The 22224-nt window shown below is 47.2% G+C and overlaps 1 protein-coding gene across 5 annotated transcripts in view; it reads left to right on the top strand.

Annotated features, from left to right (window-relative positions):
- Clec16a (C-type lectin domain containing 16A) overlaps positions 1–22224 on the top strand; it is a 209449-nt gene that overhangs the window by 22457 nt on the left and 164768 nt on the right. For 3 of the 5 annotated variants that reach the window (XM_036194912.1, XM_036194910.1, XM_036194915.1), the window contains exons 4-10: positions 1988–2136; positions 4978–5083; positions 6364–6369; positions 6722–6845; positions 10162–10336; positions 11675–11728; positions 14763–14876. In XM_036194912.1, the coding sequence (XP_036050805.1) occupies positions 1988–2136; positions 4978–5083; positions 6364–6369; positions 6722–6845; positions 10162–10336; positions 11675–11728; positions 14763–14876 (728 nt within the window). The remainder of the gene's footprint in view (positions 1–1987; positions 2137–4977; positions 5084–6363; positions 6370–6721; positions 6846–10161; positions 10337–11674; positions 11729–14762; positions 14877–22224) is intronic. The other 2 variants (XM_036194913.1, XM_036194911.1) reach the window with 1 other exon arrangement.

The following is a 22224-nucleotide window of genomic DNA, read 5'->3' as shown; positions in this document are numbered from 1 at the left end:
CAGCTTAGTCTACAGAGCAAGATCCAGGACAGGCACTAAAACTACACAGAGAAACCCTGTCTCAAAAAACCAAACAAAACAACAACAGGTCAGGTGTCTGTAGCCTCCCATTGTACACAGCCATATAGGCCATCTATTCACTCTGCTTCCACCACCTCCATCCCATCTTCTGTTGGTCCTGCATGTGGTCCTCCCTGGTCTGGCTTACAGCTGTATTGTTACCAAAGAATCTGACTGTGGGCATCTAGGGTGCTTTCCAGGTTTTCGCTGTTACACTGTAACAGGGGGCCATTGCACAGAGGCCACTGTTGCCTGTTTGGTGACCTAAGTGACAAAAGCCCAAGAGACTGAGATTATTTACTGACTCCCAGGTTTATTATAACAGAATACCACAAGAAAAATTCCAGCCACATAACAGGCCCCTCTACTGATCCCTGGTGGTTCCCTAACCCCACAGAGCTATCTTTGGAGGACTTAGAAAAATCCCTTATAGGGAGCAGATGAACTCTGTGTCTGTCCCAGAGGCTCTTTTCACATACCTGAAGCTGCTAGCTTTGATGCCATTTGATGCCACTGGCCTATAAACACAGGGTTCACTAAGATGTCCTCTGTCCTTTCTGGTGTCAGCCGACTGTCCTTCCCCCGTTGTTCCTAGCCACATGGTGACAGTGTTCCAGTTATCAGAAGCACCTGGGTTTGATGTTCCCTGGTAAATCATAGGTGGATAAATGAGTTTTGGACAGTTAAAGAATGGAATGCTATATCGCAACGAAGAGGGAGAGGTAGTGTAGCTGCCACACACAGCAGTGTGACAACACTCAGATGTGGCGATGAGTGAGAGGCTGGACACAGGCAGCACTCATCCTGTCTGTTCCCTCTATGTACCACAAACCAGTACACAAGTGTATAGACATGGGGAGTTAGAGTGGGTCTTGCCTTGAGGGGAGATGCTGTCAGGGCAGGGGGATGAAAGAGCTTCCTGAGGAACTGCAAATGGACCGGGTCTTACCTGAGTGGGCCCTACAAAGCATTCATCTGTATAATATCCCTCAAGCCAGACACCTGAGATTCACATGCTTCTGTGTTAAATGCCTATGTGCAGGAACTTGAGGTTACATAGAGTTCCATTTCCACATACAGCAGAGTTTCCCATAGCACTTGTGACCATGACTCATTTTACAATGTGTTAGGGTTTTTAGGATCCCACCCCACCCTCCTGGCCTCTCTTGGAGCTGTCCCTAAGAGCTGCCTCAGGAACTGTCACTATGAGGGACATGAGGTCAATCTGACTGCACTGTCTCACAGCACAGTGCTCACTAAGATTGGCTGATCTTGCTGGCTGGGTAAGTGGTGATAGCATACCTTCACCACCTTGGGTATATCCCTTCCTAAGTGCATGCTTTGTTGACAAGGCCAGCCTTCCCAACAGAGGTGCAATGTCTTCAGTCAGAGTGCTCCCCTTAGAACCACCAGGTGAACTTTGGGGATTAGGATCTGAGGTGGTTAACCTGGCCCTGGACACATGATAGGGATGCAGTGACCTTGTGAAATTGTCAGTAGATAGACAGATGGAAGACACGCACAGCCCTTCCTGGCATTCAGGCATGACAGTGTCTTTTGATGGCCATGTAGGGCAGCTCCTAATTAAAATGAGGTGCTTTTACCCTTATTTGCAGGTGGCTTGTGACAGTCACCCCATGCCTGTCCTTCCTGCCCTCAGCTTCACACTGAACTTTGCTAGCAATGAACAGAAAACATACTGGGTTTGTCCCTTTTGGTTCACAGAGGAGGCCACGGGCTCCTCCCTGGCAGGACCTGTGTGCTTGCAGGTGGTCCTGCCTAGTACATGATTTCTTTGAGGGGTAAAGGGTAAGCTGCCCATTGTGCTCAGCTGGTTGAGTGCCTATGCTTATTACCCAACAGCCTTTGCTGGCATTTTCCTCTATCACAAACTCACCTGTTTCACTCTGTGTTCTCTCTCTCCTAGATTATTTGCTGTCTAATAACTATGTAAATTCGATCATTGTCCATAAATTTGACTTTTCTGACGAGGAGATCATGGCATATTACATATCGTTCCTGAAAACCCTGTCGTTAAAGCTCAACAACCACACTGTCCATTTCTTTTACAATGAGGTGAGTGGTGACCCCAGCAGAGTAGCCTTTGCTCTGCATGGCCAGGAGTTTGTCTACAAAGCACTTTCCACAGCATAGGCTTTAGCATACTTGAAAATAATTTTTTGTTTTGAACTGCATGTTTGTGTGTGCATGTGTGTGTGAAGAATGTAAATGTGTGTTCTGGGTGCGTGGGAGCCAGGTGAGGACTCTGAAAGTCCTCTGTCATTCTCGGCCTGTTCCTTTGGATCTCTTCCTGAGTCTGGAGCTTGTGGTTTTCAGGTGGGCTGGCAGCCAGCAAGTCCAGTGAGCCTCCTTTCACTGTCTGTCTCAGAGGTGGAGTTAAGGCAGGCATGTGTGAGACCATGTCGGGCTTGCTACATGGTGCTGGGGTTGGAACTCTGGTCCTCAAGATTGTCAAGTAGGCTCTTAACTGCTGAGCCCCACACACTTTTGTTTTTAATTGAACAAATTACCTTTCTTTTTTTTTTTTTTAAGATTTATTTATTTATTATGTATACAGAAGAGGGTGCCAGATCTCATTATGGATGTTTGTGAACCACCATGTGGTTGCTGGGAATTGAACTCAGGACCTCTGGAAGAGCAGTCAGTGCTCTTAACCTCTGAGCCATCTCTCCAGTCCATACCTTTCTATTTTCAATGTAATATTCAGTTCACTTGGCAGGGAGGGGAACTATCCAGAAGTTATCCTATTGAAAACAGCAGAAACTTAATTTAGGTATGGCTTTTCTACTCCTTGCTGAGTGACCTAGAGAATTCCAGGCCTCTCTGAGTCCCCTCCTTTGAGAAATGAGGTGAAACTATATAACTGGAATGGGTTTCAGGGATTGGACTAAATGAGATGGTATCTTTAGAGTTGTGTGAAGCGATACACTTGCTGTCCTTAGAGGCCTGTGTCCTTCACATTCATTGGGAGAGCTATTAACAACTTAGATAAATTTATCACTTCTACACTAATAGCTCCAAGGAGCTCGAGAATAGGGTCAGTTGAGCTCATGTACTTAAAAGTACAAATGCCAGCTGTGCTGGGTCCATTCTTACCAGCTCGCTGTACGGGCCAGCTTTCCCAGTCTGCTCAGTAACAGCAGCAAGCATCTGTTCAGACATATGGCCACAGGGTGACTGCTGCAACTCCTGACATCACATAGCCACATGCTACTGTCAGAATTTCTAATATCACTTCTGTCCTTGTACCCCTTTTGAGAACAATTCCTCAGAAGTCTCTCCCAGACTTACTTCTTCCTAGGTCTCACTGGTCAGAATCGCATCACATTCTTCTCAGTGTGCCTAGACTTTAGGATTGGCTCGTAGCACTGTTTTGCAGTGTCCAAGGAAGCTGGTGTCCCTCAGTCTGCAGTGGGGTTGGAGGATCTGCTTTATTGTCAGGGTAGTGAATTGATGCTGGCTGTACATGGGAGGCCACAGCTCTTTTTAGGGGCCTCTTCCCAAGGCCGTCCAAATATCCTTACAGTTAGCTTGCTTAGAGTGAATAACTCAACAGACCACAGCAAACAGTGCTGTTTTCTGCGGCCAGCCTCACAAGGCACACCCTTCCTTCTGCCACACTCCTTGGTCACACAGGCATGATCTCCCTCTCTGTGGGTAGGTAAGCATGAGCATGACACAGATGGTGAACATGTTTGGGGGCCGCCTTGGAGGCTGACTGTCACACAGCCAAATGTTGTTTGTGTGGCAGCTATCTCCTGAGTGATTGTCACACATGCCCAAAGCCTGTTTTTGAAGTCAGACCACAACCCCAAGCTTTTTTTTTTTTTAATTTGGCATCCATCAAGCCTCATTGCTATGACAACAGTCAGTCCAAACCTTGATTTTCATGAGAAATGAACACAATAGAGTCCTGTCTCTGGCACACAGTAGGTGGTTGGAAACATGTCCAGGGAACAGCGCTTTCACCCAAAGGCTCTCCCAGGTGGAAGAAAACCCAGAACAGAGGGAGAGCCAGAGTATTCTTTGCTCAGGTGTCCCCTGAACAGTGGTGGGAGAGCAGGAGCCATGACTCTGGAGGAGCTGGTCATCGCAGGAGCCTTGTGTTTGTTTGTAGAAAGGTGGGCTTAGTTTCCTCTTCAGTCTGAGCTAGGGTAGTAGTTGCCACATTTTAGGTTCATACTTGAATGCCAGTCCTCAAAATGGCATTGCCCTTATGAGATAGTTGTTGCTTTGAGCCTCCAGCTCCATTCCAGGAAGGGCTGGCCTGGAGGATCTCCACCAGCATGCCTCCCCTGAGCCTCTGCTGAGCTGGTGGGTCCCTGAACTGTGTGAGACATTGGCTGCAGGAGGGCAGCAAAGCACACCACCAGGTGGCCCTGCGCTGTCGTCTTCTCGGGCTAAGGCATCCTTCCTTCTTGTGAACCGTTCCATTGGTTCTTCATCCCGTTTTAACAGCAGGAGGGGAACGCTCCACTTTTAGTGTTTCCAAATGGAGAACGGTAGGCAGCCGAAGTTGCTGACTTAGTCCAGCTTGGTCTTTATTCAAGCAGGGTCTGACATTACTAGTGTTGTGTCTGTCTGTGCTCTGTAGGTATCAAGTGCTGGGCTGCACACTGGACCATTTTATCCTAGAGGCTAGAAAGTGGGTGCTGTTACCCCTGGTTTATAGATGGAGAAATGGGCTTGGAAATACCTCCTCACACAGCTAAAGGTGATAGGCCAGATCAGACTATGTGACATTCTGTGGACCCTTTTCTCTCCCCTGGCTTCCTCACCTCCCATCGTGGTGACATCATTTTATTTTCTTTTATCACAATCTGACAAATTTCAAAAAGGTTTGGGAGCAGACCTGTCTTATGGATTTGTGACTTTTGGGTCCATTTTCTGTTTTAGCATACCAATGACTTTGCCCTGTACACAGAAGCTATCAAGTTCTTCAATCACCCTGAGAGCATGGTTCGAATTGCTGTGAGAACCATCACCTTGAACGTCTACAAAGGTAAGTTTCCTCATGCACTCAGGCCTCAAGTGCTGGGCCAAGTGCTGGTTCCTGTGCACCTGAGTACAGTTCCTGAGTCAAGAGAGACTGCCTAGTATGAGCCATGGCTGCTTGTCTCCCAGCAGGCATATCACTATTCCTTATGGAAATCTTTGTACTGCATGTTCTAGTATTGCCCCCTGCTGCTGCCACACAGAATATCCCGAGAAGTCTATGTGGGATTTGGAGTGGCCATGGAGTAATTGGATGAAACAATACTGTCTTTAAATTTTTTTTTTGCTTTCAATTTTTTGTGTTTTGTCTTATAAAATGTACTGTATCACACTGTTTTAAATTTATCTCAAAATATGCATGAGAGCATTTCACATCACAAGCAGCAGGGGGCAATATTGTATTCCCAGCCAGTCACCAAAGCCAGTGCTAACAGATTCCTCCTTCCTCTCAGGATGTACTTAAAACGCTCCATACTGTTTTTGGAGCTGGAACTGCCCCTCTAAGACAATACCTAAAGCCTAATTAATTTCCCTCTAGTAACCACAGTGGAGCTAAGCCCCTATTTCTTGGCCATTTAAGGGCTTTGACTTGTGTTACTTGAGATGCTCAGTCGGGGGCCAGGGGAGGCCAGTCCTGGGATTACTTTAAATTTAAGAACCTTTCTCAGAGCCTAATTGGGTCCATCCAGCAGTCACAAACTGAGAGTCTTATGACCCACACCAGCCCTCAGGCACACTTTAGATGGCTAGGTAGACTTGGGAAAAAATATACAGACTAGCCAGGGCTACATAGAGAGGCCTTGTCTCAATAGCAACAAGAAGTGTGTGTGTGTGTGTGTGTGTGTGTGTGTGTGTGTGTGTGTGTGTAAAATTGTACATATTTCAAAGTTGGGAGCTTCTGCACAGTGTGTATTTCTGACCTGAAGGTGAGCATTTGGCTGTTCTGGGCTCACACTCCCATGGGAAGTGGTCAAAGGCTGAGAAGCAACTGCTCCTTTCTGGGCTGGTCTGACTCCCCAGTTTGCACCCCCAGCCTTCCGTCTTCACTCACTGTATAGCCCTTGACCTGGCAGACTTGTGAGTTTGTGGCCTCGCTCACACACAGCTGGTTCCACTGCTTATGCTCTGTTTCCTCTTGCGCTCTTCTAACTGTGTCTTTTGGTTTAGATGGCTCCCACCTAGGCTCTGTCCCTCTGGGCTGCTGTCTCACCTTCCCAGTTCCTAACCCTGTTAACTGTTGTCTGTTTTTGCCTTTCCTCCAATGCCGATTCCTGTTCCTTATTCCAGTGTCATGTAAGTTATTAACCTCTGGTTTTCCTCTTTCTGAATTTGCCCTACAAGTAAATCCAGGAGACTTGCTTGAGAGTGCTGCATCTCAGTGTAGTCAGGTCTTGCCCATTGCCTCTCCAATGCCACCTGCATTATAGCAATAGCAATTGAGTGTGTTAACTGAGAATAGTACCAGCACTGCTTTGTTTGATGAATAAAATAAACATTTCCAAGTGTTCCCAGGAAAGACAGAGAGTCTCAGATGGTAGCAAAGCTTTTCCATGGTGGGTTTTGGTTATTTGGGTGTTTTGTTTTGTAAGCCTGTCCTTGAGTTATTTTGGTAGCTCACTGTTTCTTCTTCTGTAAATTTTCCCAGTGGATAACCAGGCCATGCTGCACTACATCAGAGACAAAACTGCTGTCCCATACTTCTCCAATTTGGTCTGGTTCATTGGGAGCCACGTGATCGAACTTGACAACTGTGTGCAGACAGATGAGGAGTAAGTAATGCTCCACGGGTCTTTTTGGACAGGGTGGTGAAGGGAGCATTCTGTGTCTACCAGGAGAAGTGGAGAGCAGAGCAGCACTGACCCAGATTACAAAAGGTTCTGCCCACCTGTTTAGGACAGTGGGAATGTAGACTTTTTCCATGTGCCTCCAGATGGGCACTTACTGGGGGTAGGACCTCCCTAGCTGGGGCTGCTTGGCTTCTCATCAGATGAGGATGTGCGAATCACCAAAATGTGGAGTGGGGCAGATGGTTCACTTGCTAAAGCACTGGCCTCATAGACCTGAGTTCTATTCCTAGAACCCACATGAGAATGCTGGGTACAGTGGCAGAGGCAGGCAAATCCCTGGAAGCTTTTTGGCCAGCTAACCTACTTGGTGAGTTCCAGAGCAGTGGGATACTGTCTTACATAAAGTTATCAGTGTCCAAGGTATGACACCTGATGTTGTCCTTAACTTCCAAGCCCGCACACACATGTATACCTATACACAAATACATGCACATATACTCTATCCTCCCTCCATATAGACACAAAATGGTCAAAATGTGGTCTGTTCATGCTGTGGAATAGTATTTAACTATTAATGTCCGTAGTGCTGACACATTGCTATGCTATGGATAAACCTCAAAAACATTGCCCTGAGTGAAGGGAGCAGACACACAGCCTGTGATTTCACTGAAATGCCCAGAAGAGGCAAATCTAAAGGCAGAGTAGACTGTGGTTTCCTAGGGCTGGGGTACAGGATAAGGGAGGTGTTTCTGAGGAAGGTACAGAAAGCCATTCCTGATGAGTACAGAGCTTTTGGCAGACGAGATTAAAATTGTTCTCAAGTTAGGTGTGATGAGCATACATGGGGTCTTATAGAATACTTGCTAGGCCTTGAGTTCAATTTCTAGCACTCTAAGAACAAACAAAAATGTTAAAAACCATGCTGGGCGGTGGTGGTGCACGCCTTTAATCCCAGCACTTGGGAGGCAGAGCCAGGCGGATCTCTGTGAGTTCAAGGCCAGCCTGGTCTACAGAGTGAGTTCCAGGAAAGGCGCAAAGCTACACAGAGAAACCCTGTCTCGAAAAAGCAAAAAAAAAAGTTAAAAACCAATTAAATTATGTATGTGAAACAGGTGAGTTTTATTGTAAGTGAATCATATTTCAAGAAAAGGTTTTAAAAATAGTTTAAGATGGTAGTGGTGATTTTGTCCTCAGAGTGATGACTTGAAGTTCCACACTGGACTTTTCTCTCTTAGTACTATTGACTGTCTGAACTGGGCACGTCATGGCTGTAGTTCCCTCTCTGCCTTGCAGAATGTTCAGCAGCCTGCATGGCCTCTTCTGTCCGTTAGTGGCTAATGGCACCTCTCCAGTCAGGACCACCAAAAATGCCTCCTGACGTTACTTCACCCTCAGCTGAGAACCACCGCCCCAAATAAAGGTTTCACCTAGCCTTGTAAAAGATCTACTTGGAGGGATCCAGAGAAGAGCTCTCCTGGTAGGCAGCATGTGCAGTCTAACACTGGGAAAGAAGCAAGGCTACAGAAATGGTGGGGCTGATGGAGCTTTCTCGAAACCAAGAAGCCGTGTGGATCACAGCCTTAGATGTGAACCGAGGCACTGTCCTCCAGAAGGAACGATGTGCTTCAGGGAAGGATGTGAACTCGTAGTCTGTAGATCTGCAGGGACTATGATAATGTTAGCTCTGGTTACTCAGTGACTACTGTGGGGGACATCAGGGAGTCAGTTCTGTGGTGAGGGGAGCTCAGTGAGTGGCATCTAAAAAGGGTCAGGAACAGAGTGGAAGTCAGTGCAGATTTCACAGAAGGTAAGCAGGACTACCTGCAGAAAGAACCAGGGATTGAGATTTCCTCAGCTAGGCCTGGTAGCTCAGATACTCAGAGGCTTAAGCAGGAAGATCAAAAGTCAAGGCCTGTCCTGGCTACATAGTGGGTTCAAGGCCACCAGCCTGAGCAACTGAGTAAGACTCTATCTCAAAATAAAGTAAGAAGAGGGATAGGGATGTAACTCAGTGGTAGAACATGTGCCTAATACACGAGGCCCCAGACTTAGTCCCTAGTATCATACACATACTTCCTTCTCTGGGTTGGGGAGCCACTGGGTCAGATCTGACCAAGGCTGTTAAACCCACCCATGCATATTACTTCAGTAAAGTTCTAAAGGAAAACATCAAAAAGTGAGGTATGGTAAAGCCCACTAGAGCCAGTTTTTGATGGGTGGAGTATGGAACATTGTGTGTGTGTGTGTGTGTGTGTGTGTGTGTGTGTGTGTGTGTGTATGTGTGTGTGTTCTGGGTCTCCGGTGGGATGGTTCATAGATTCTCATTATATTTGGGCTTTGCAATATGGATTTCCTATCAGTATCTAGGGAAAGTGTTTATAGTATGGGAAAACACCCTAAATTATGTGAAAGCAAATCTGAGCCTGCTATAACTTACCTGCCTGATACATATTACTTCTAGGATATTAAGCAAATTTTAGATTAACTGGGGGTGGGGGAGAAAAACATGCAAACCAAGCTGTCAGTGGTAAGTCCCAAATGTCAGTAGTGGGGTGTTCATTAGTGGTAACTCCGTTGGAGCCTTTTCTTTCCTCTGGCTTTTATCTTCCAAGTCTCTTGTCTTCTGAGATGGCCATCTCTAGCTTGGGTAGTAGTAATGCTGATAAAAACACAATGCCCTACTTCCTCAGCTGACTGCTCTTTGCCTGCCTTCTGCTTGGAGGTGGTGAAGTCTGTTTCTGGCTGCTTTGACTCTGTCCTTTTGACTGCACCCTAAAATATGGGCAGCACGGCTGTTGCTTGCTGCAAGATCACAGAAGCCACCAGCGTGGACTTGAGGAGGAGCGTGTGTCTTTGTTCTGTGTCTTTGCCATGTGGTGACTGGAGCTGCAGAGTAAGGCCTTCTTTGTCTACAGTTCTTGCCTCTGGAGCACTTGGTTTGGCAGGATGTCTGGCTCCCTTAGTACTGCTCATCTGTGGATCTGAGGAATCTTACCTCATTGTGCAATGACTTCCTACAAGGGCGTCACTGTTTTTCTTTGCTTAGCTTACCCCCACTTGTTTGAAGCTGTAGTTTTGGGGTGCCTATGCCAAGGCTATGGGGGAAAAGAGCCCCAGGAGTTATAAAGTGTTTTTCAGTGGTCCTGTGTGTTATTCTTTTGTCTGTCTTCCCATCAAGGGCAGTAGCTACACTAGCTTACCTGATTGACTAGCTTACCTAAGTGGGTGTGCGAGTGAATGTTTAAGCAGAAGGCCCCAAACCGTGGCCTCTGGGCTGAGAGGAACATTTCTCTCACAGGCATCGGAATCGGGGGAAACTGAGTGACTTGGTGGCTGAGCACCTGGACCACCTGCACTATCTCAATGACATCCTGATCATCAAATGTGAGTTCCTCAATGATGTGCTCACAGACCATGTGCTCAACAGGCTCTTCCTGCCACTCTATGTATACTCACTGGAGAACCCGGACAAGGTGAGTCTACAGCTGGCCCATTGCCTCCTGCAGGTGTCTTCTAAGAGGGACAGTGCTGCCTTCGGCTGGAGCAGCTTTTGTAGGGAGTGGGTAGCAAGGCTTCACACCCCAGGGAAAGGCCTTTCAGAGCCACCCACCCACCCACCCAACTGGTCTTCCCTTCTTGATGAGAAAGTGACCAAGAAATGTAAGATCCCTGGTATCAGGGAAGCGAGAGACCCTAGAATCAGCCTCTGCACCCCGGTGGCCCTTCTCTGAGGTGCTGCCATCACCCCAGCTTTCTCTGGGGCTCACTAGAGCTCATTTTCAGATGATTACCAGGCAGCACTGGAAACTTTATGGGAACTACACAGGAACTGCTGGAGCATGCTCAGGGAAAGGCCCCCAATAAAACAAATTGTCAGCCTGAGTTCTCCACAGGGGTAGGGGTGGGGTAGAGGATGGCAATTTCCTAGGATACTGTCTGCCCTCAGGGGTTCTGGTTCAGTGGGCATAGGTTAGGATAGGGAATCTGCATGTGTAACCCATCTCTGGGTGATGCCATGAGTGACTGGTTCTGGGATCCCCAAGAGAAAAGCTGCTTCAGGGAGAGAGGCCTCAGTTATCCCTTCAGAGTTAAGATTGGAGGGAGAGGGGGTGAGAGAACACAGGTGTACCCATCAGAGGCCTTATAAGGAGCAGAACCGCCAGCTGTCTCCCTGCAAGGGACCTCATTAGATGTGTCCCAAGGGCATGGCACCTTTTTGGACCTAGAGCATTAATTCTTCCAATTAATAAGTAATACAGCACAAGGAAGTCACTCTCTGACTCACACTGGAGCATCTCTAAGAGAGTCTCACTGAGACCTGGGGTTGGAGTCATTTCTACTTCTTTCCTTGGAGGAGGCACCAAACCAGGGTCCTGAAGATCCCCCACCCTCCTAGGAGTGGTCTGACATGGGCCATCTTGAAGCTGAGGGCAGACAAGGAGCTGGCTTTGTCGTTGTATATTTGTTTTGTTTTTTTGAGGCCAGAGGGCCCTATATTGTGAAGGCCTCTTCCTGAAATAGGCCTGGGGCTCTCAGTGCCCAGCTGGGGAACTAGCATTCTATAACTTTGGAAATAAGCTCCTGCATTGGGTCAGCTGCCAAGCCAGGCCTATGGTGCAGGATTCTTAGGGCAAAGGCTAGCCTCTGTGTAAATTGGGATCAAGCTGAACTTGTCTACTCCAGAGTAGGCTCTTGACTAGTACTGTGGGGAAGGGGTTGCGCTTCTTTTTTGAACTGAGGACTGGGGTCTTCTATGTTTTGTGTATGCCTTTGGTGACCTGAACTACCTCTTTTTCTCTGTCCTTCACTAGGGAGGAGAACGGCCCAAAATCAGCCTTCCAGTGTCCCTGTATCTTCTCTCCCAGGTATGTTTGTTCTGTCTCCAGTGTCTCCTACACATATGGGGTTCTGTGGTATATCCAGAATGCTTATTTAGCTCTGTGGCCCCCATCTTGAAATAAAATCCCAACACAGAGAATGGGTGTTGTGTTTTCCATACAGCGAGTAGGACTCAACCTCATGGTAGAAGGTGGAAAGGAAAGGGATGATGACTGGCATCTGTGCTGTTGACTTCTAGATGAGGCTTCCCAAACAACTGGCTTGTGCTCTCCATACCCTGGAGATATGGGCTCATGTGGCTTTTGTTCACAGTGCTTAGAAATGAGCCCCGGTTGCTGGACAAATGCACAATCACAGTTGTGTTCTAGCATACAGCCTTGCCAGGGCTGTCTGCAGAGGGTCTGTAGTGGTTCTGGTTCCAGAACACCTCCTGAAGGGATCTTAGAGCAGCTGTAGCCTGAGATTGGGCTCTCAAGCCAGTTTGCCTGTCTCCCTCCTTAAACAACTGTTCCTTCCTTCACGTCTTGTAATTGCGTAATATTTACAAGAAGGGGGAAAACTCCATGGTGACCCAGTTACATAACTTCAGAAATATTTTTATTTCTAGCAGTCCAGATCCATGGGCTACTTCATCCGGCTGTCATGTAGCCAGATGTTTGCTTAGAGCTCTGTTTCCATGTGTGCTGTGGTACCAGGGTTGATTTCCTTTTACTTACATCCCCACTGTTTCAAGTTTGGGATGGTGCTGGCACCTGCCCAAGCGAGAAGAGGCCCAGTTACCATCTTTCCACAGTGGGGAGGTCGATTGGATCCAGAAGTAGCCTGACCACTGCTTGTATCCTGGAGCCTTATTCTGGAGGCTGTATTTGCTCAGAACTCTGCCTGAGGCCTGCTCTGTCTCAGGCCCCTCTGTGCTACCAACCTCAGTACAAGACGGCTTCTCCTGGAAGACCCTTGTGCTGACTTACTGCAAGCCTGTCAGCATCTCCTGCTGGGAATTCTGGGAGTGTTTGGGCAGGACCCAAACAGGTCAGTTGCTCAGCTATAGGAGTCTAACCAAGAAACTCATTCTCACGACTCATCAGCTGTTGGAGCATCACATAGGCAGGTTTCCCTTTGAGGAGCGTGGTCACCAGCTCCTGGGCTGCTCCTTGAGCCTCTTCTTTGAGAAGCATCTCTTAGTGTCTTAGAGAAGGACTGATGGCCCAGGCCACTCATCATTTGGTCTTTCACTCTCTCTCAACACACAGCTTTAATCCATTGTTCCTAAGACTCATAACCCTTAAAAAGATCTCTTCTAAACTCAAAATCTTGGGCTAGCAAAATGACTCAGCAGGAAAAGTGCTTGAGACCAGTCTGATGACCCAAGTTGATACCTACATGGTAGAGTAAGAGAACCTCCTCCATCTATCTGTTCTCTGATGTCCACATATATGCCATGATACTCACATGGGCACACACATACACACAAAAATAAATAAATGTAAGACAAAAATTAAATTAAAAGTCTTGAGCCTTAGTTGGGTGTGGTAGATCATGACTTTAATTCCAGCACTCAAGAGCAGGCAGATCTTGTGAATTTGTGGCCAGCCTGGTCTACATAGTCAGTTCTAGGACAGTTAGTACTACACAGTAAAGCCCTGTCTCAAAAAAAAAAGGAAAACCCTTTAGTCCTTCTTCCTTCCTCCCTACAGTCATTCAGCTTAATTATAATGTGGCCTAAATGTGTGAAAACTTAAAGTCCAGTTCAAATGCTGTGTCCATAAGCATCTACATCCCTGTAAAATTGATGCATGCTTACAAGTATTGCCAGCATAGCTACCATGAAAACTCACATCCAAGGCAGTAATTTAGTATAAGAAGTGATGCCATCCCCTAAAACTAAGCTGCCTCCCATCATAAGAACATGGTGCAGATAGCCTGGCCTGGGCAAACTTCCACATCTCTTCTGTGGGGATCCCTCCCACCATGCTCCTGGTTCAGAGCCAGGAAAATGAGCACTATATGCAACCACCCACAAGGACCTGTCCACCTTCAGGGATCCATCCACCCACAGGGATCCATCTATCCGAAGAGATTTGTCCACAGGCAAGGGTCAGTACATAAGCAGAGATCTGTATACAGGCAAAGATCTGCCCACAGAGATCCATTCTCAGGAAGGAATCCATCCATAGCCAAGAATCTATCCATAGGCAGAGATATATCCACAGGCAGAGATCTGTCCATAGATAGAGATCTGTCTGCTAGAATCTGTACACCTGCTAGGGATCCATGAATATGGTGGGTATACCACACATTATATTACATCTGTTGACATCTATTGCCTATATTTTTAAAAATTATTATTAGTGTGTATGTGCATGAAGTAGGGGTTAGCACATGTGCTATGGTGTGCATGTGAAGGTCAGAGGACAACTTTGTACAGTCAGTTCTCTCCTACTGTAGGTTGTGGGTATTGAACTCAGGTTGCTTGGCTTGCAGAGCCATCTCACTGGCCCACTTCTACATTTTAAAACAAGGTAGTGAATGTGTCTAGGCCAACTTGACAAGTCAGTTTTGAACACCCTGATTCCTAAAGCCCCTCTTGGAGCATGAGGCAGCAAAGTGGGTGACAACCAGAGCTTTCTGCTGTGCATCCCGGCCTGACTGGACCTCTCTGGCTCCTTGGCTTCCACCTACAACACTGCTACAACCCAGCATGCTGACACCCATACCAGGGCTTGGGATAATTCCAGTGTTGGAAGCTCAGCACCCCTGCCCCTTTGCCAGTCCTAGTGCCATGGAGGAAGGAGGGTACTGATCGGGCCGCTCTTTTCCCATAGTGCTCCACTTGAGCAGCGATGGTGTTGATGCACTCCCAAGAAAGAACAGCTAGCCAAACAGACAATGGGGGTTGGCGGGGGGTGGGGGAGGGGGGCGGGAGAAGAAGCCCTCTGGAATTGAGGGGCTACTTTCTCTTTGATGGGACCCATCCTCAGCCTGGGTATTTTGGATCAGGGAGGAGGAGAGTGGAGGACCGAGCTCCTTACTGCATATCTCCCATCTTACCCCTTTCGCCAGGTCTTCCTCATTATACATCATGCCCCACTGGTGAACTCTCTGGCTGAAGTAATTCTGAATGGCGATCTGTCTGAAACATACACAAAGCCTGCACAGGATGTTCCCAGAAGTTCTGTAAGTCACTCTGGGCTGTGTCCACACTTTGATAAGAAGAAGTACTTGTTTTGTTAATTCATATTTCTCTGAAGTAAGAAAATAACATTTTTATTATACATAAGTGATGATATGTAAGGTGGTCTGAGACACAGGGAATCTAGTTAGAGTCTTTAGATGTGTACCTGGGGAAATCTGGAGTCCAACATCAGCAGTGGATTTGATCAGTTAGGTGTTGCTGATGGATTGTGTAACTTCTTAGATTTTATGTGTACAAGGCACTATTCCTGGGACAGAATGAGAGGTGAGAGAAATACCTGTCTAAGACACATATATTTGCAGAGATTAGGTAGTGGCCATCTGTGAGTGATGCAGGTCCAGTGTAAGAAGAGGAGGGCATGCTAGTACAGCAGTCTGGACAGCTTCTCCTTGTGCATAGCTGCTGTCCCACCCAGCCTGAAGGCATTCTGGGGAGTTTGGATGTCATAGACCCCAGTCGTCTTGTTTCCAGAGAAGCGGAAGTTCCTGACTTCTAGGTGATTATGGACTAAGCATGTCTAGTCACATTAGGTTTTGTAGAGCTTAGCACTGCACTTCACACACCAAGGAAGGGCGACACCTGGGGCCAGGGCTGACTTCCTGGACTCTTTCCTGCTTGGCCCAGTGGGGGACTGTCCCAACTTGTTCTTTCTCTCCCAACCCACCTTTGTCCTTGCCACATCCACTGCTGGAAAGGGCCTCACACTTGGCTCCTCAGAGGTCTCATCTTGTTGAGTTCCTTGTGGCTGCTATCATGTCTGCGGCTGTGTAGGCTGTGACAGGAGTTCCTGCAGGCATCTGAGAGAAGCAGGGAGCGTCATGTACTAGGACTGTTTTATGAGGTCTTATCTTCATTGCTGATGTTGCAGCAGGAGGCCCGTATGAATATGTGGGACATAGTACAACCTGTGTTGTCCACTTGCATATATGAATGCAATGTGATCCTGTAGAAGGAAGGCTTTTGTGTGTGCACATGTGTGTGCAGGTGCTTGTGGAGCCCAGAAGAGGGTGTTGGATTCCATGGAGCTGGAGTTATAGGTGGTTGTGAGCCACCCACCATGGGTGCTGAGAACTGAACCCTGGTTTTTGCAAGAGCATCAAGTGTTCTTAATAGCTGAGCCATCTTTCCAGACCTTTCTATAACTTCATAAGTAGGTTTTGCTGAATGGGTTCAGTAATGCAGAACCAATGCAGCAGAAGGAGCAGAGCCCCAGCCAGCTGTTCAGCCCTCTACTAGCTGGATAACCTTGAACAACTTGTTTCTTCCCACTTAGAAAATCCAAGAGAGTGATCTGGGTTCCAGGGGCTGTCAGTAGGGAAAGAAAGAAAATAGATTCTAAGTGCTATGCAAATGCCCAGCAGATTGCAGCCTGGCCCTTCGGCCACTTGGTTTGTTCTTGAAGTGGTCAGAAGAAAGTCTTATGAGTTACCAGCATTGAAGTTTAGAGTTTCACTTATGAGTTCAGAGTTTTGGAGACTAGTGAGTGGTCAGACAACCTGGTCCCCATTACGCACATTTCTGCAGGAACCATCTCAGAGGCTGCCCCCAAGAGACGTTTGTTTATTTTGCCTTATCCCGACCCAGCCTGCTGCTAATTGGCACTCTGTTTATATTAATAACAGTTTAAAATATCTTAGGTCCTTCTGGAATCTTTTGTGTGACACTATTTTCAAGCCCCAGTATAGCTGCCTAGGCTCCTCACGGAATGTCTTCCGTCAGCAGTGCTGAAGTTAGACTAGGAGTTGTAGGAGTTGAACCCAGAGTTAGTTCTTAGGCTGCTGCTTCTCACAGGTTTCTTAACTTTATGGCAAGAACGTTTAACATGAGTTTCACCCTCTTAACTAATATATGTGTGTGCCTGTCGAGGTCAGAGGTTGATGTCATATGTCTTCCTCCATTGCTTTTAATGCATGATGCATTCTTGTTGCCAAGAGGCTGGTGCCTCACAGATCTCTTGAACTCATTCATCTTGTAGGCTAGCGTGCTCTCCATGTGCCCCAGAGCCACCTGCAGAACTGAAACTTTATTCCTCTTGACTCTTCCCCTTTCTGTCTCCCTGCAGACATCTTCCCACCCTCTGCTTCTATGAGTTTGATGATTTTAGATGCTTCATAAAGAAGTGAAATCATGTAGTACTTCTTTTCTTTTCTATACCCATTTCATTCTACCACATGTAGAATGGTGTCCTCAAAGTTCAACCATTTTGCTATCTATTGCCAAATTTCCTTAGATTTTAAAGGCTGAATAATATGTGTATGTACCCATTTTCTTTTTTAATCCTGCATTTCTTATTAGCATATATTGATTATACATAACAGATTTCATTGTGGCATTTTCATATATGCATATAAAATATTTTGTCGCCGGGCGGTGGTGACGCACGCCTTTAATCCCAGCACTCGGGAGGCAGAGCCAGGTGGATCTTTGTGAGTTCAAGGCCAGCCTGGTCTACAGAGTGAGTTCCAGGAAAGGTGCAAAACTACACAGAGAAACCCTGTCTTGAAAAAAAAAAAATGTCATATACACCCCTATTGTACTCTCTCATCCCCATTTCACTCCTGATGGTCTGCTTCCTTTCCCAGCTTGCTCTGCTCTGCTCTCGTTTCCTTTTTTATTTCCCTAATAACCAGAGAGTTTCAGTAGAGCTGTGTACAGGAGCACAGGCCCCTTCTCAGTGCTACACCACTGAAGAAGATGTTCCTCTCTTTCCTACAACATTACTGCCAATAAGTCCTCTTAGAGGACTGTGCCCTTCAGAGCTAGAGTCTCTCCTCCCAGCTACCATTAACTGTCTATATGTCATCAGGGAGGGATGGGGCCTCGGGAGCCCCTCTGACTCCATGATAGACTGTTGGTGGGTCAGGTCTTATGCAAGTCATCACAGCGGTTATGAGCTCATGGGTGCAGTGGCCATGTCATGCTTGGGACATAGTTTTCCATATCACACCACTCCATCCTCTAGCACCCAACATTTTTCCTGCCTTCTCTGTGATGTTCCTTGAACTTTGAAAGGGATGATGTAAATGTCCCATTATGACCAAGCATTCAGTAATCATTTATTTATACCCATTTTCTTATATTTTCGGTTGTGAGCCTAGCCTTTAACGTCTGAGCTATCCCTCCAGCCCCCATTTTCTTTATTAATTCATCTGCTAGTGTGCAGACTGCTAAAGGACATTTTTACCAAGTTAATTGTAGATTTGCATGCAGCTTTCAGAAGTAATACAGAGAGATTGTCCCTGTTTTTATCCCATGGTAATGCCTTCAGAACTACAGTACCCGACCACAAGCAGGACACAGCAGACAAGTCCTGGTTTGCAGCTTAAGCAAAAGCACTGGCCACCTCTTAGATGAGCCCTCTGTTAGATGGATCTCAGGGGTCTACCCTTTCTCCCCATGGCCTTCTCTTGGGGCAGAGGCCCAGCCCCCACTGTGGGAGACATATTCACTTGTTTTGTGGTTGTGTGAATGTCTGAACTAAAAGAGCTGGCACATGAGAGTCTGGCTTCTCTGTGGGTGTGAGGTCAAAGCCCCACCCTCTGATGCCTGCATTGGAAATCCTGAACAGTTGGGAAGGTGACAGTCATTCGTGACTTGTTTATCATAGTCCTGTGTGAGTGGCCTCCTTCCCTGTGAATGAGAACAGTCTCCTATTGTTTCCTGCCTGGCTCGGATGTGGTTGATCAAACTTGTTTTAAGTTTCTTGCTCTTTTTTACCCTACTTTCTTCTTCCTGTAATTTGTAGATAAGTTACTGGTATTGCTTCATTTTTACCAGCAGGCCTTTCACAAACCCAAACCAAAATTGGAGAGAAGCAGAGGGGAGACAGAATTACTCTGAAGGCTATAATTTAGGGTTAAATTTAACACACATCAGCATAGGCATATGAATGTCTAATTGACATTCCTGTATAGCACCATCATATGGCTCCTGCTGAGGACCAGATCTCTCTGGGATGCTGATGCAGAGCATGTGGTTCCTCTTAGAGGACACATGCTGTCTTAGTTACTTTTGTGTTCCCATGAAGAGACAGCACGACCAAGACAACTTATAAAAGAGGATGTTTAATTGGAGGCTTGCTTCCAGTTTCAGAAGGTCGGTCCGTGAGCATTATGGTGGGGAACAAGGTGGCAGGCAGGTCACTAGAGCAGGAGCTGAGAGCTCACATTTTATCTGCAAGTTGGAGGCAGAGAGAATGAGACAGGGCCTAGTGTGGACTTTGAAACCCAAAGCCCATCCTCAGTGACACACCTTCTCCAGTAAGGCCACACACCTCCTAATCCTTCCCAAGTTGTTCCCCAACTGGGAACTAAACATTTAAACACATGAGCCTATGGGGGCCATTCTCATTCAAACTACTGTACATGCCCAAGAAGTTAGCCTCTTCCAACGTTTGCAAAGTGAATATGGGTTGGATTTGGGGATATGCTTCATGATCTGCAGGTGCTCCCTGCCACCCAAAGACAGAGTTACTATGTAGTCCAGGCTGACCTTTAACTTACTGTGTAGCACAAGCTGGTTGGTCTTGGATTCATCATCTTTCTAATTTAACCTCAAGTGCTGGAATTACACGTATGTGCCCCCATGCTCTTCAGAGTACTTTTTTGTTTTTGTTTTTTCAAGACAGGGTTTCTCTGTGTAGCTTTAGAGCCTGTCCTGGAACTCCCTCTGTAGACCAGGCTGGCCTTAAACTTACAGAGATCCGCCTGCCCCTGTCTCCTAAATGCTGGGAGGAAAGCCTTGCACCGCCACCACCACCTGGTGCTGCAGAGTACTTTAAGAAAGATCTTTTTCCATCTTCTTTCAATGGCACAGTTTCCTTAGTCTTTGCATTCCTTATGCATGCAGCCTATGACCTCACTGGCTTCCCACCCTTGTGAGCACAGAGAGGCCTGTGCTGTTGTAAGACTTACTAGATAGCTTCAAGGGGACTCAGTGCAGGAATAAATGAGGCAATGACTGCAGAGGTAGCAGAGTCACAGGGCTTTTGTGGCTTTCCTTGTGAAGGCTGTCAGAGCAGGGAATCACTTTTGAGTCCACCCTGTGGGGTTTGGAAGAACCTCAGCATGAGCTGTTTCTTGTGCTAGTCACATGCTGCAGCAGTCCTGGGTGTCTTGGCTTGAGTTAGTCTGTACCTCCAGGCCTCAGTCTCATTGCCTGTACAAATAGAGTTACAAGCATGGCTTTGTAGTGAGGTTCTTTGCTGTGAGCAGTGTTTGTTCTTAAGTCTAGCACCAATTACTGTGGGCATGGTAGACGAGGCTGTTCAGTAACCTCACTCCTTCTTCGGGGTCTACCTCCATGGGCTGGCACTCTGTTGTCCAAACTGAAGCATATTCAGCAGGTACTTGGGGAAGCTCTTCAGAACCAGGCAAACGCAGGATGAGGAGAAGCATCAATAGTGACAACAGTAGCAGAGGCCACCAAGACTAGAAGTAGCTCACTGGTGACAGTGAGCTAAGCCCTCAGTGTTCCCTATGAGCTCTCCAACTTAACCACCAGGTTTCACCTCTAGATGGCGCAGATATTTTACTTACACTAATGTATGTGCCAGGACTGGCTAGCTGGGAGTTCAGAATATGAGCTAAGAGACAGATAGGTTTCCCTCTCTAAAACAGTCATTGACTATCTCTGTGTCAGATGAGCCTGTTAGGATGGTTCCCAGATAATTCCCTGGGAGTCCAAGAATGCATGTGCACCTACATGTTAGATACACTTCTCTTTGTGACTCCTGCCATTCCTAGTAGCTGGGTTTTCTGCTCAGCAGAAAACTCCACCAGCACAAAGGTGTAGAGGACCAACATCTGAAACCACAGGAGCCTGGTTTCTCTGGGTCATGTGCTTGCTGGCTTAGAGTGTCAGTGACCATCCTGGGGACCCTTGGCCTTTCCACAGGGCCAAGGGTGTCCTGCTGTGTGCCTTTGCAAGAGTTTGCCCTCCCAGCTGAGTTTGGGCCTCCAAGGAACACATGGACTTTGGGGAAAGGACTGTGAATTCCAAAAGGAGCAAACAGACCTCTAGAGTCAAGGGTCTTCACTAACTCAGTCACATGCTTTTCTCATAAGAGAATTGGACCGTAGAATGGTTTTTGTTGTGCAGCCACTGTGGAATCCCAGCTCCTGGACATCCTGTAAGAAAAGGATCTGGGTGCTGAAGGGAAAACCAGAGTGCCCAGTGTCCCATGTATCAAGGAGGACACCATTGCCTTAGCGGACTTTAGGGACACCCCCCCCCCCCCCCCCCCCCCGGCAGAAGTTGGGCTGGGTAGCTGACAGGAATCCCTATTGTATTGAGATTCTAGACAGCAGACCTTGGCCAAGGCTGAAGGTGACTTGGAATGAAGACCAGGGCCCTGTTCCTGGTCCAACAGGGAAAACCTGAGTGGCCAAAGTGGATAGGGATAAGGTAGGGGATCCTAGCCAACTTTTCTGTGTTTTCTTGTGATATGATGCAACAGCCTGGTGATAGCCACACAGCTGGTGAGGCTCTGCAGTTAGAGATGGTGTCACATTCCCTGGTCTGCACTGAGCCATTGGCGACTTCTTCCATGTTATACCTCAAGTAAGAGAGCACGGTGGGGACAGACCCCCAAGATAACCACTGCTTCTGGTGTGTGTGTGCTGGGCCTTGGCTGGGTTTTATTACCAGAGTGGCCTTCTGGGTGCTTTCAGTCTTCAACGAGACTTCGAGTTACTCTGATATGGATCAGTGTTTTATCCGTCTCTTCAGTAGGTGACTGTAGGTGTCTGCCTCACGTCAGGGGTCACTCTAGGCACCAGAGATACAGCAGCGAGTAAATCCAGGACCCTGCCTCGTAGGAAAAGAGAGAAACAGTACCATTTATAGCAGCCATCACAGCAAGCAGAAAGGAGGGAGGCTCCAGGAAAGCAGCAGCCAAGGAGACAGGACAAGTCACAATAGGGTGTTCCTAGCTGGCCCTTCAGTGGTAGGAAGGTGACCTGTGAACCTAGACTTGAAGGATAGGAGAGAGGGAACCATGGAGGTACCAGGAGGAAGAACACTTTGTTCAAAATGAATAGCCAGTGTAAAGACCCCAAGACCTGATGTATCTGGAGTTGGAAGAACAATGAGTGGTGTGGCACGGTGTATGAAGTAGAGATGAGGTTAGTGAGGGCATGTGGCACCTGTGGACCACTAGAGGATTCAGATGCTGGTGCAGAGTGACCCGGGGCCCTTTCTCTATCAGTATGTTCCCAGTGCTTGGCATGGTTTCTTCAAGGAAGTTAATTGAGATAACAGCTCCCAGGGAAGGAATCAGAAGCCACAGACATCTTATTTGTCAGTGCCAGAGTCCTTGAACAAAGAACC

Source organism: Onychomys torridus, chromosome 8, assembly GCF_903995425.1.
Source record: "Onychomys torridus chromosome 8, mOncTor1.1, whole genome shotgun sequence".
Classification (NCBI taxonomy): domain Eukaryota; kingdom Metazoa; phylum Chordata; class Mammalia; order Rodentia; family Cricetidae; genus Onychomys; species Onychomys torridus.
The sequence above is the reverse complement of the archived record's forward strand: the minus strand, read 5'-3'. Positions and strand labels throughout refer to the sequence as shown.